This window comes from Balaenoptera acutorostrata, chromosome 4 (genome assembly GCF_949987535.1).
Source record: "Balaenoptera acutorostrata chromosome 4, mBalAcu1.1, whole genome shotgun sequence".
In the NCBI taxonomy this organism is placed as follows: Eukaryota; Metazoa; Chordata; class Mammalia; order Artiodactyla; family Balaenopteridae; genus Balaenoptera; species Balaenoptera acutorostrata.
This window is the reverse complement of record NC_080067.1, coordinates 4,694,863-4,709,437: the sequence shown is the minus strand read 5'-3', so window position 1 is coordinate 4,709,437 and position 14,575 is coordinate 4,694,863. Positions and strand designations below refer to the sequence as shown.

The 14,575-nt window shown below is 43.5% G+C and overlaps 1 protein-coding gene across 1 annotated transcript in view; it reads right to left on the bottom strand.

Annotated features, from left to right (window-relative positions):
- The window catches only part of LOC130708127 (uncharacterized protein C6orf132 homolog), a 102,626-nt gene extending 88,388 nt beyond the window's left edge, over nt 1-14,238 (bottom strand). Inside the window, 2 exon segments of the mRNA XM_057545656.1 lie at nt 8,406-8,451; nt 14,050-14,238. Coding sequence (XP_057401639.1) covers nt 8,406-8,451; nt 14,050-14,238 — 235 coding nt within the window.
- Nucleotides 14,239-14,575: the final 337 nt, after the last annotated feature.

Genomic DNA, 14,575 nt, shown 5'->3' with positions numbered 1-14,575 from the left:
AGCCCAGACCCCCATCCCCAAACCTATAAATAATGTAACCATTTTATAAGAATGAAATTACTGAGTTAATACATCATGGCTGAGATTAGCTAAACGTAGCAATTAATGCAAACCAATTTAGGGCTGCAGGGATTTGCAAATATGGAAGTCCAATCAAGGTGTCCTGGATTATTATTCTAAGGTGGAAATTGGAGACCTGACAGTTATATTTTGCCTTGTCTGGAGAAAGGGCCATCCAGGGCCTCTGAGCACGAATATACAGCCTGCTTGGCAGCTTGGGGACCAGGGCAGTAGAGCATCTGTCTTGTGGCTCAGTGGCGTTCATCACTTTCTCTTCATCTGGATCCTCCATCCATCCTGGGATTTAAACACTTCTTTCCTACACGTTTCCCTAAAGCAGTCAGAAGACACTCCGCATCCAATATGAATTTCTCATCTGCTCCCCAGTTACATTTTTCATTGTAAATGAATAATTTGGGATCTTGGTTCGTATTTGTCAGTCTTGTGGGTTTGATTATACAGTCCGTTCCGCACTGAGTGAAATATCAATGTTGCGCAAGGCAAAGACCCAGACTTAGGACGGGGCAGCCCTGCTGGGACAATGACACTCAGGAGACAGCCTGCCTGGGCAGCCCGCCAACCTCCCTCAAAACAATCCCTCTCTCAACTCCATCACTCTACCTGGAGCAAGTTACTCAGAGGTTGATAAATGACAAACCAAATATAAACATATTGGTTTTGCGGAGAAAAGCATTGGCTTAGCGTTCCTCTAGCCAGCTGGAGGGAAGAAGCATCACTGAGACCCCAGCAAGTTTGCTTTCCCACACTAGGGCTGTGCATGGGCCAACCTTGCACAGACTAAAGTGGATATTTTTAAGAGAAGACAAAACGATCTGTGTCATAGGGTCTGACGGCCATATCACGCCTTAGTGTTTCAAATCAGCTGCTGGGTCTAGCCTTCCATTGCTCCTCACCCTCATTCATTCATGTCACACATCGCATGAGGTTCAGGGGTCACAAAGGAGACAGGACTCTACCCTCAAGGAGGTCAAAGACTGGCCAGAAGGGTAAATAATTATAGTCAGGGTAAGGGATACTGTTATATGCAATAGACCATCATGCATCAAGTAGGATCAACTCAACCTGGGGGAGGAAAGTGAAAGACGATTTCACAGGGAGACCTTTGAGGTGGGTTTCAGGGGAACTGGAGACCAAGAAGCAGGCAGTGGAGAATTGCAGGAAAGGAGACCATGCACAGGAATGTGTACTGGCCTGATCACGGCAGCTCCTGGGAGTTTAGATAGGACATTTTTGTTATTGCAGATTTGCTTTATTTATTTATTTATTGCCATTTTAACTGCACAATTTATTGGCATTAATTATGAAATTCATCTTTTTTTCTCCCTTTTTTGCCAAAATATAATTTATGTTTTCCAATTTTTTAAATTGAAGTATAGTTGATTTACAATGTTGTGTTAATTTCTGCTGTACAGCAAAGTGATTCAGTTATACATATATACATTCTTTTTTTAAAATATTATTTTCCATTATGTTTATCATAGGATATTGAATATAGCTCCCTGTGCTATACAGTAGGACCTTGTTGTTTATCCATTCTCTATATAATAGCTTAATCTGCTAACCCCAAACTCCCACTCCATCCCTCCCCCAACCCCCTTCCCCTTGGCAACCACCATGATCACCTCTACGTCCATGATTCTGTTTCTGTTTCATAAAGAGTATCCTGATCAGACTTGCACTTTTTAAATGGCTCTCTCAGAAATGGAGCGTGGGCTGGATGAAAAGCCTGCAGGCAGTATCAGAGACGAAGTCTAAGGAGATTGCTTACTATCTCTGACACTAGATTTGCTGGGGGTTGTTCAGAAACTAACACATACACACAAGACCATTGTGCTGGCTTGGGTGTGGTTTGGTTTTGTCTTCTTACAAGAATGGAATTAAAGCTAATGTAGACTCCTGCCACAAGAAATACAGAGAGTTTTCATGGTGATCCATTTTGTTTTCTTTCTTTTTCCAAAGCCATCCAAAATGTTAAGAGAACTCTTTCAGTTAACAAAGCATTAAGGGTAGAAATTGGTTCAAGATGGCAGAGTAGAAGGACTTGCACTCACTCCTTCTTGCGAGAGCACCGGAATCACAACTAACTGCTGAAAAATCTTCTGCAGGAAGACACTGGAACTCACCAAAAAAGATACCCCACATCCAAAGACAAAGGAGAAGCCACAGTGAGATGGTAGGAGGGGCGCATTCACAACAAAATAAAAACAAAAATAAACAAATGGGACCTAATGAAACTTAAATCTTTTGCACAGCAAAGGAAGCCATAAACAAGATGAAAAGAACCCTCAGAATGGGAGAAAATATTTGCAAAATAATCAACGGACAAAGGATTAATCTCCAAGATATATAAACAGCCCATGCAACTCAATAATAAAAAAACAAACAACCCAATCAAAAACATGGGCAGAAGACCTAAACAGACATTTCTCCGAAGAAGACATACAGATGGCCAAGAGGCACATGAGAAGTTGCTCCACATCAGTATTTATTAGAGAAATTCAAATCAAAACTACAATGAGGTATCACCTCACACCAGTTAGAATGGGCATCATCAGAAAATCTATGAACAACAAATGCTGGAGAGGGTGTGGAGAAAATGCAACCCTCTTGCACTGTTGGTGGGAATGTAAATTGATACAGCCACTATGGAGAACAGTATGGAGGTTCCTTAAAGAATTAAAAATAGAGTTACCATATGACCCAGCAATCCACTACTGGCCATATACCCAGAGAAAACTGTAATTCAAAAAGACACATGCACCCCAATGTTCATTGCACCACTATTTACAATAGCCAGGACATGGAAGCAACCTAAATGTCCATCAACAGAGGAGTGGATAAAGAAGATGTGGTACATATATACAGTGGAATATTACTCAGCCATAAAAAGGAAGGAAATTGGGTTACTTGTAGAGATGTGGATGGACTTAGAGACTGTCATACAGAGTGAAGTAAGTCAGAAAGAGAAAAACAAATATTGTATATTAACGCATATATGTGGAATCTAGAAAAATGGTACAGATGAACCAGTTTGCAAGACAGAAATAGAGACACAGATGTAGAGAACAAACGTATGGACACCAAATGGGTAAGCAGGGTGGTGGCAGTGGTGGTGGTGCTGTGATAAATTGGGAGACTGGGATTGACATATATACACTAATATGTATAAAATAGATAACTAATAAGAACCACTGTATAAATTAAAATAAAATAAAATAAAATAAATCACTGCCGTTAGCTAATTTTTCAAACACAGGATTTGTCTCTTTAAATATCATCTTAAAGTGTATGATTGTGTGAAAGGCACTCATGAGATGTGGCAATGCCTGGCAACTTTTAGCTCTGTTTCCTAAATTATCATGAATGGAGGAACAGCTTCTGCAGATGTCTGTTTCCCACGCCCAGATGAGTGAGGACCGGGGCACAGTGGGCCCACCAGGAGGGAGGTCAGGTGCCAGGCGCCAGGTCCAGCACCAGGCACCAGTGCTGAGCAGTGGACATCTTGGGAAGGGCTGCAGAAAGAACTGGGGTAGCTGCTGAGCCCTAGCCGGACACCAGAGGGGAAGGATGCGGGTGTGCAGGTGTGGATGCAGGTGGGCACGTGTGGATGCAGGTGTGCAGGTGTTTGGGCCACAGGAGGGAAGCAGGGACATGCTCTAAGCCAACACTGAAGGAAGACCCAGAATGAGTCCTGCACTAGTGAATGACAGTGGCAGCGAACATTTTATGGGATGGAGGGGTTAAAGACATATTCAGAGGGGATTGCCTAGAAAAGATTCTCTCCTCTCATAGCTTAAAAAGGATCAGTGTTTCTGCCAAAGGCAGGTGTTATACATTATGAAATCAAACTCTTCTATGATATCAGAAATAAACATAGCCAAGTAAACTTATTTCTAAAATCGAATTTGAGGGGACTTGAGAGCAAGGAAGAATCACGTTTTTCCTAATTTTTATAAATTTCAGTCTCATAATTTTTTGTTGAAGTATAGTTGATTCACCTGCTGTACAGCAAAGTGATACAGTTATACATATATATATACATTCTTTTTTTAAATATTATTTTCCATTATGGTTTATCACAGTATATTGAATATAGTTCTCTGTGCTATACAGTAAGACCTTGTTGTTTATCCATCCTATATATAATAGTTTGCATCTGCTAATCCCAAACTCCCAATCCATCATTCCCCCACCCCCCTCCCCCTTGGCAACCACCAGTCTGTTCTCTAGGTCTGTGATTCTGTTTCTGTTTCATAAATAGATTAATTTGTGTTGTATTTTACATTCCACATGTAAGTGATATCATAAGGTATTTGTCTTTCTCTGACTTACTTCACTCAGTATGATAATCTCTAGGTCCATCCATGTTGCTGCAAATGGCATTATCTGGTTCTTTTTTATGGCTGAGTAATATTCCATTATATATATATACCAATCTTCTTTATCCTTTCCTCTGTTGATGGGCATTTAGGTTCTTTCCAGGTCTTGGCTATTGTGCATAGTGTTTCAGTGAACATTGAGGTGCATGTATCTTTTTGAATTATAGTTTTGTCTGGATATATGCCCAGGAGTAGGATTGCTGGATCATACAGTAATTCTATTTTTAGTTTTTTTGAGGAAGTTCTGCACTGTTTTCCACAGTGGTTGCACCAATTTGCATTCCCACGAACAGTGTAAGAGGGTTTCCTTTTCTCCACACCCTCTCTAGCATTTGTTATTTGTAGACCTTTTTTTTTTAAAATTTACTTATTTATTTATTTATTTATGGCTGTGTTGGGTCTTCGTTTCTGTGCGAGGGCTTTCTCTAGTTGCGGCGAGCAGGGGCCACTCTTCATCGCGGTGCGCGGGCCTCTCACTATCGCGGCTTCTCTTGTTGCGGAGCACAGGCTCCAGACGCGCAGGCTCAGTAGTTGTGGCTCACGGGCCTAGTTGCTCCGCGGCATGTGGGATCCTCCCAGACCAGGGCTCGAACCCGTGTCCCCTGCATTAGCAGGCAGATTCTCAACGACTGCGCCAGCAGGGAAGGCCCAGATCCTATGTTTTTAGGAGTTCCTTCACTTTCTTGTTCTGACAAAGCCTGGCTGTCCCACTATGACTCTTTCCACACAACTCTCTCAAGTGAGGACTATTTTCCTCCTAAATCCTGCATATCATAGGGCCTGAAGTGGAGAGGCCCTTCCTGTTCTTTTTTTACCACTTCTGGACCTGATTGCCACTTCTGAAAGACTTCTGACTCCCACTGAGAGGTGCACCATCCTAATACACCATTCACTAATCCCCTTGCTGCAGTACCTACGGGCTTACTCTTCACCCCCCATCGTTCCTTGATCATTTTAGTACGAGGCCCTCTGCCACCTTCTTTTTTTATTATTAAAGTACAGTTGATTTACAATATTATATTAGTTGCAGGTGTACAACATAGTGATTCAATATTTTTATAGATTATACTCCATTTGAAGTTATTATAAAATACTAGCTATAGCTTCCTGTGCTGCACAATATAACCTTGTGGTTTATCGATTTTGTACTGCTCCCTTGCTAACCAACTCCATGTGGATGTTTTTTTACAGCCCTGGTTGTAGAAGAGCCTCTCTGCCAGCCTCCAGGTAGTTCTCAGCGAGAGTTGCTCCACATGTAGATGTATTTTTGATGTGTTTGTGGAGGAAGGTGAGCTCAGCGTCTTCCTACCTACCATCTTGATCTCCTGTGACGCCACTTTCTTTAAGAAATAAACAACTTTCAAGAAAAGACATTGTTCTCTAGCATATATGTTCTAGCAAATGTAGTTGCATGGAAGAAACATTAATAATCTTAAGGTTATAAATGAATAGTCCTTGGACCTGTTAAAGAAAACCTGTTTCAAATATAGCAGTATGTATATGTCAAACCCAAACTCCTACTTTATCCCTCCCCCTCCCTGGCTTTCCCCTTTGGTAACCGTAAGTTTGTTTTCTATGTCTGAGGGTCTATTTCGGTTTTGTATATAAGTTCATTTTTTTTAGATTCCACATATAAACAATATCATATATAAAATAGATAACCAACAAGGACCTACTGTATAGCACAGGGAACTGTACTTAATTCATTGTAATAATCTATAAGGGAAAAGAATCTGAAAAAAATCAGTATATATGTATGTATAACTGAATCACTTTGCTGTACACCTGAAACTAACACAACATTGTAAATCAACTATACTTTGATTAAAAATAATAAAATAATAAAATAAATTTTAAAAAAAGAAAACCTTCTCAGGATTACAGTAAAGCAGCCATTCTTACCTATTTTCTGATGAGTGAACAAATTCGTATAACCTTTTAAAAAGGCACCTTGAATATATCAAGAGCCTAATATTAGTTATCTACTGTTACATTGAAAATTACTCCCCAAAACTAGACATTTTTCATCCCACAATGAACATTGGGGTGCATGTGTCTTTTTGAATTGTGGTTTTCTCGGGGTATATGCCCAGTAGTAGGATTGCTGGGTCATATGGTAGTTCCATTTTTAGTTTCTTAAGGAACCTCCATACTGTTCTTCATAGTGGCTGTATCAATTTACATTCCCACCAACAGTGCAAGAGGGTTCCCTTTTCTCCACACCCTCTCCAGCACTTATTGTTTGTAGATTTTTTGATGATGGCCATTCTGACTGGTGTGAGGTGATACCTCATTGTAGTTTTGATTTGTATTTCTCTAATGATTAGTGATGTTGAGCATTCTTTCATGTGTTTGTTGGCCATCTGTATATCTTCTTTGGAGAAATGTCTATTTAGGTCCTCTGCCCATTTTCTGATTGGGTTGTTTGTTTTTTTGATATTGAGCTCCATGAGCTACTTGTATATTTTGGAGATTAATCCTTTGTCAGTTACTTCATTTGCATATATTTTCTCCCTTTCTGAGGGTGGTCTTTTCGTCTTGTTTATGGTTTCCTTTGCTGTGCAAAAGCTTTTAAGTTTAATTAGGTCCCATTAGTTTATTTTTGTTTTTATTTTCATTACTGTAAAACCACAACAAGCCCTAAGGTATTTTGGAAAGTGGTCCAGAACACACACACACACACACACACACACACACAAAGACCTTTGTGATATTGTTCATTGCAGTGGTATTTATAAAACAAAAGCATAAAAACCTTCACTATCCAACAGTTGTGAAAATGTTGAGTAAAGCTCAATATGCACATTATGCAGCAATTTCAAATACTGTTTTCCAAGAATATCCTATAGCATATGCAAAGCCTTCTATTATAACATTAGAAGGGAAAAGCATTAGATGAAAAAATGTAGATGGAAAAATATCCTAAAGAAATAAATCAAAATGTTACAATCAGATGCCTTTGGGTGTTAGAGTTGAAGGTGAATATTCTCTTCTTTCTGCTTTTCAAAATATATCCACATAATGAAGTATCCAGCTTCCTCTCTTCCCAGCTTGTGGTGTACTTATATGTACTCTTTTAAAATTTACAAGTATAATGGTTTACTAAACATTTTCCTAACTTTTAACAGAAAAGTTTCTTCTTTCCATTTTTAAGTTATCCAGTTAGTCATTTTTTAATTATAAAACCTCAATCTGGGGACTTCCCTGGCGGTCCAGTAGTTAAGACTTTGCCTTCCAATGCAGGGGGTGCTGGTTCGATCCCTGGTCAGGGAGCTAAGATCCCACATGCCTTGTGACCATAAAACCAAAAACGTAAAACAGAAGCAGTATTGTAACAAATTCACTAAAGACTTTAAAAATGGTCCACATAAAAAAAAAACCCTTTAAAACAAACAAACAAACAAACAAACAAAATACCTCAATCTGAAAGACACAGCAAAGCAGACACTCCTATTCATTGCTCACAGTGGGGAGAAGACCTGCACTTCCCTCCACAAGGGATCATGTTTGTGAGAGGCCTGGGGGGGAATGGGAGGAGACCAGCCAAGGGCGGTGAAGGGCATTTGGAGGCCCGGCCTCTGAGTGCAAACAAGGGTTAGCTGATCCCAGAGAGTGATTCCTGGACCAGGAGGCTGGATTCAGGCTTCTGCCAACACAGCTCCTAGGAACTCACATTGTAACTCTCATAGTTGTCTTCTCATAGCCACTCACCTGAGAATGTTCCAGAAAACAGACCCCCAAGGAACCACTCTCATGGGTGGGATGCACTCTCCCCTCTCCTCCTTTGTACGCTCAGCCTCTACCCACCCTGTTCCATCCACGTGCCCGTTACAGAAGATTGTAACACATTCTGTCCGTGCTCCTCCCGGGTCGCCTGGAATCCTCGTTACCAGCTCTGAGTATCCATCCCCCAGCTTCGAGTTGTTTGCTGCTAAGGGCTCCTACCTGCAACTTTCTTCAGTGATTTCTTCTGAGCTGCTGGCCTGCATTGCTGCAAACACGGAGAGTTGAAAGTGCTTCGGAGTTTATATCTGACCCACTCACACCAAACACCCTGGTCCCCAACACACACACACACACACACACACACACACACACACACACACACAGAGCAGTCCTTAGGCAATGACTGATGTAAGTAGGGATATGAAAACCCAGTTCCCTGTCTCAAGCTGATTTCGGACGCACACAGCAGCTAGCAGTAGCTGGAAGCAAGATCTCAGTTCCCGGGCCGCGAGTTGTAGCTGCTAGACCCCAGGGGCCAGAGGCTGGGGCCTGGGTCCCCGGTCCTTGCCTGCCTTGTCAGGAATGAATTCAGGCAAGGAGGCAGAAGGTAAAGAGAAAAGTAAAAAGTTTATTGGAAAAGCAAAGGACATGCGGAAAGACGCACGGGCGAACTCAGAGAGAGAGTCGCGCCTTTGGGAAGTTTAAATCCTTTATAAGGGGGCAGTCTTCGGGGTTTTGTTTCCCTTCTGGCCAATCATCTTGCTTTGTCCCTCCTGGCTAATTAGTCTCAGGACCCTCCCCATAGGTGCGCACACACCTCTCCACCTCATGCACGGATCCCGCCGTTAAGGCATCTGGGAGAAGCAAGACTCATTATGGCCTGGCCTTGTCCCCTGACTTTTGACCCCCAAGGAGCCTTTCTGTGCATGCGTAATGTCTCTCGTGCCCCAAGGGGCAGGGGAGAGTGGAGATCCCTTGATACTTTATTCAAACAAGGTTTTGTCCCTCTTTGTTCTTGCCATGACAGTTATCTTAAGACATCCGCAAGAGACAAAGCTTGGCTATTTACCCTGTCTCTGTCATTGCTTCCATTTCGGAGAGCAAACAGCAGGCTGATTTTAAATGCCTAACCTGAAGCCCACCTATCTCCTGTCTCAGGAAATGCAAACAGGAGGCTAGTTGTAAGTGTCCGGCCTGAAGCCCACTTTTTCCTGCCCCTTGAAATGTAAACAGAAGACCAGTTGTAAATGTCTAACCTGGAGCCCATCTATCTCCTGCCTCAAAGCCAGGACAACCTTGAAGTGTAATTCACACTCAGAGCTTCTCTGGGGATCTGTCTGAGGCTGGAACTTGGCCTGAAATATCCCTCTGTCTCAGTGTCTCTCCTTCCCTGCCTTGTTTCCCCTCACACTCTTTCCGATTCTTCCGGGAGCTCTTTCTTAATAAACCCCTTGCACAGATTCCTCTTTTCAGGGTCTGCTTCTGGGGAACTGATGAAAAACTCAGTCTAAATGGGATTTAGGTGCCTGGAGACCAGGGACATTAAAAGCCCTTCAATGCCAAGAACATACCACACAACAACGAACTTCCCACCCAAAAAGCACCCTGACCAGGAAACACTGGAGAGAGAGGGGGAAGGAATAAAAAAAGAGTATTCAGCTCAGACCTAAACCAGACAAAGTCCAAAGTTTAGACTTGGTTGAGGAGGGGGGAGTCAAATAAAGACACCGAGAGGGAGTAGCGAGAGAGACAGGGAAAATACCAAGAGATGGGAAACCAAGAAAGGTATGTGTTTCAAAAAGAAGGGGGTCTCAGCAGTGTTAGGTGCTAGCGGTCACATAGGCAAGAACAAAGAAATGGTCATTAAGTTTGCTCGATGGAAGTCTCTGGTGCCCTTGACAAGTGCCATTTCTAAGGGACAGTAAGACTAGAGCCAGATAAAGTGAAGAATGAATGGGTGTAAAAGAACAAGAGAAAGCTGGTGTGCTTGGTCTTGAATAGATGCAGAATAATAGGAGGGTAATTGAAGAAGAATTCGGGACAAAGGGAAATTTTTTAAGAGCACGCTTATAATGATAGAAATGATTTCATAAAGAAGGAGCAGTTGACGGCACAGGAGAGAGGAGAAAACAGAAAGAACATAGCTTGAGCAGGAAAGAAGAGATGGGATCTACTTACCCTTTCCCAGTGGTCCCATTCTTAGAAGAATAATGCCTCTCCTCTTCAGCAGCCCACCTCTGACCCCTCCCCACAGGGAAGGAAATGCACCAATTTTTCAAAATGACTCATCTTCCTCCAACAAGGGATTGAATGACTTCTTGCTAAAGCACAGAGAAAACTCATAGTCATAACCCCTCCCGTCATATACGCAGTTCTCACGCCCTACGTAGTCTTGAATAAAGATCAGGGCAGGTGGAGGAATTTGACCCTGAATTTTGAAAGATAAGATTTTCCTCCTTTGGGAATTCCCTGGTGGCCCAATGGTTAGGACTCTGCGTTTTCACTGCCGAGGGTAAAAGGAAGGAAGGAAGAGAGAGAGAGAGAAAGAGGGAGAGGGAGGAAGGAAGGAAGAAAGAAAAAGAAAGAAAGAAAGAAAGAAAGAAAGAAAGAAAGAAAGAAAGAAAGAAAAAGAAAGGAAGGAAGGAAGGAAGGAAGAGAAAGAGAGAGAGGAAGAAAGGAAGGAAGGAAGGAAAGAAGGGAGAAAGAAAAAGAAAGGAAGAAAGAAAAAGAACGAAAGAAAGAAAAAGAAAGAAAGAAAAAGAAAGGAAGGAAGAAAGGAAGGAGGGAAGGAAGAAAGAAAGGAAAGAAAGGAAAGGAAAGAAAGAAAGAAAGAAAGAAAGGAAATAAAAAAGAAAGAAAGAAAAAAGAAAAGATCCTCCTCCCTTGCATCCTCTGGCCCTCTGTGACCTCTATGGAAGGGCACTGCTCAAATCTTTCAGGAAAGAACTTGGGGCAAGGAACACAGCTGATCACCTACAGCTGCTGCATCGTTGAGATTTGCCCCAACATTCATATCGAGGCCACTCTTCCCAGGCTGCGCCCAGCTAATGCCTGAGCTCTGCAGGCTGCTAGGGCCAATGCAGGGCTCCTCTAACTGGCCACCTTTGCTCTGGAGCTCTCCATCAGCCTGATCTAGACTTTCTCAGAGCTGCACTGCAACCTGAGCTTTTCCTAGGATCCTCCTTCCTCACCGCTCTCCTTTCACAGGTGCCAGACCTGCAGCCTGGTCTGAGGTTCCCCTCTAGCTGCTTCTATGACCGCTCCTCTTTATCTATCACAAGCGTTTCCTACGCTAAATCTCTTGCACTCCTAATTCCATCTCGGTCTGCTTCCTACAGGACACAAACTGACACAAGTCCTTCTTCCTTTGGATATCAGATACATGGCCCAAGATTGAGGTCTTGTTAATTCACCAGTTTGAAGATTTTACCTATCTTGCATTTCAAACAAAGACTTGGCATCTGTCGAAATATTAAATCCAATTTTCGTATTTCAAGAAGTAGACGGTTAAGAAATTGTTGTTATTATTGATAGCTATGCTCGTTTTATAAATGATTGTTATAATCTCCAAAGGATCTGGCCCCAACACATATCTGTCTGTTCCCTATCGAATAAGCATAGTTCCACAGATTGTTATTCCTGTTGTTTGCTCTTTTCTTGTGATTTTCCAAGAAATCACGATGAATAGACTGGAATAATGTCATGATACAAATAGAGTGAAGGATGCCACCCAGGCATTCTGTATCACGAGGGTTCTTGGTTACCAGCTAAAGTTAACTTAAGCAATAGGGAATTTATAGCCATGATACAGGGCAGGGCAAAGGAGACTGACAGGACCAAGAGGAAGCAGGGGCACCAGGCTTGGGGATGGACAGGAAGAATCAGGGCGCTGGGAGCAGGACGCAGCAACCAATGCATGTTGGGAAATCCTGTTCAGGATGACGCCAACATGTTGGCCATTGCTGTAACGTCACCTGCAACCATCTCTGACATCCGTGTGTCCAACCGGTTGGGCTCAAGTCAAACAGCTGCCATCTGACTGCACCAGGAAAAAGGAGAGAAGAGATCCAGGAAGTTCCCCTTAACAGTGAGGGGACAGGCCTTACCACTACCAAGGCTAAGAACAAAGGGGAGAAGAAATTGCTTCAAAGGAAATTAAGGAGGTGTTATGAAGGTGCCGAGTGCAGGAAGATAAAAAGAAAAAGAGATGAATTCCACCACGCCCTTCTAGATCTCAAACCAACCCTTTGCAATCATTCAAAAGGCATAGATTTGATTTCGAGATCTGCAAGTCTGTTTCTGTTTTGTAAATAAGTTCAACTATGCTCCAATAAAAATTGAAAAGAAATTGAAAACAATTTCTAAATGAAAAAAAAAACCAAACAACATAGAAAGTTTGTTCAAAGAAAATATCAGAGCAGTGGTTCTCCACTTTGGTTGATAAAAGGATCATCGGGGGATCTTTTATGAATCCTGGTTCTCAGGTCAAAACCCAAACTAATTAAGTAAGAATTTGAAGGTCGGGGCAACCCAGGCATCAGACCTTATAAAAGTGCCCAGGTGATTCTAACGTGTAGCCAAGATTGTAAACAATCTTTCTTCTAGTAGAAAGTCCAATACATAAAACAGACAAACAGCGCTGCTTCAGCTGGACAGGGAGATTGGCACCATTCCCACCCCTGTGGTCCCTGAGGTACCTCTAAGGAATCCTTTATTCCAGCACTTAAGATGAGTTGTAATCATGTATTTGTTGACTCATTTTTCCCACACCCCAAATCCAGTCTGTCAGCTTGGCTCAACCTTCAAAAAATAATCCGAATCCAACCACCTCTGTTCCCTCCTGCTGCTGCTCCGGTCCAAGCCACCATCATCCGCTGCTTGCATTGTTGCCATAGCTTCCCGAAGGGTCTCCCCGCTTCTACCCTTGCACCCTGCATTCTGCTCTCAACACAGCAGCAGGAATAATTCTTATATAAGGTTAGTCCGAGTATGGCTCTCCTCCACCCAAAGCCCTGAGGTGGCTGTTTCATTCAGAGTAAAAGGCAAAACCTCTGAGCCTCTAGATCAGGGATCAGCAAACTTTTGGAGTGAATATTTCCACCTGTTCAGGCCATACAGTCTCTGTCACAACTTTTCAGCTCTGCCGTGGTAGCCAGAAAGCATCCACAGATGATGTGGAAATGGGCAAGCATAGCTGCGTGTCAGTAAGACTTGATGCACAAAAGCAGGCAGGCGGTTGGACGTGGCCCACAGGTCCATGTTCGCCAACCCCTGCTGCACATACCAGACCCCCCAGGGCCTGATACCCTTCTGCCCCCTCCTTTCAGTCACACTGGCCTCCTGGAAGCTCCAGGGATGCTTCAGGCAAATTCCTGCCTCTGGCAGTGTGTCCTGTGGTCCCTCTGACCTTGGCGTTTTCTTCTGGCTGGTCCCTCAGATCTTACCTTCTCAGTAAGGCCCATCACGACCGCCCTGTTTCCCATAGCACCTGCCTCCCCACCTCCACCCCCAAGGGTGCCCTAGACACCCCCTGACTCGTTCTCTGATTTTCTTTCCATCACACCTTTCCCTCTGAAACATACTTCACAATTTGCTTATGTATTAAGCTATGTACTGTCTGTCTAGAATGTCAACTGCCCAAGGGCAGAATATCTATCGGGATTCAACCAGAGCAGGAGAACCACAGGCGAGCTGGAGAAAGGGGACGGATCACAGGGGTGCAGTCGTGGGGACAGGTGACACAGCTGCACGAGCTCTTGCCTCTGCATCTAGTGTGGAGCCTGGTGTGGCCGGAAGTCAAGCTCTCCAGCAGTCAGGAAGGAGACCTGGCTGTGCGTGGGAGTGGGGACACGGTGGCACTCACGGGACAACCTTGGACTTCGGTGGCCCACTGCCTCCAGTCCAGTGCCGGGGGAATCGCGGCAGAAGCTGGCCCTCTGTCCTGGAGCTGCAGCAGGCTGGACCCAGGCCTCAGAGAAGAGGAAGAGGAGCCCCAGCAAGCCTGGAAGGTGACCCCAGCACCAGGACGGTGGTCCAGCAGGTCGGCTCCCATGTCACGAGCTGCCCCATGCCGTGACCTTCAGAGACGATGCCATAGCTGGGCTCCTGCCATGCAGAGCTTCTGCATGTTTCTCTGGGGCCATCTTCATCCCGGACATGCACAGAGAAGGAAATTCTGGGAAATGAAGTTCCAGCCTAGAGAGTTTGGCACATTATAAAGCCGCCCCAGGCGGGAATCCTATGGTCTGTTTGTTTACTGATGAATCAGAATCCCCAAAACCCAAAACAGTGCCTGCCTGGCACATGGTAAGTGCTTTAAAAATAGTGGTTGAATGGATCGCTGAATGATGAATGAATCCTTGATACTTGGGTGGTTATTTGATTCATAT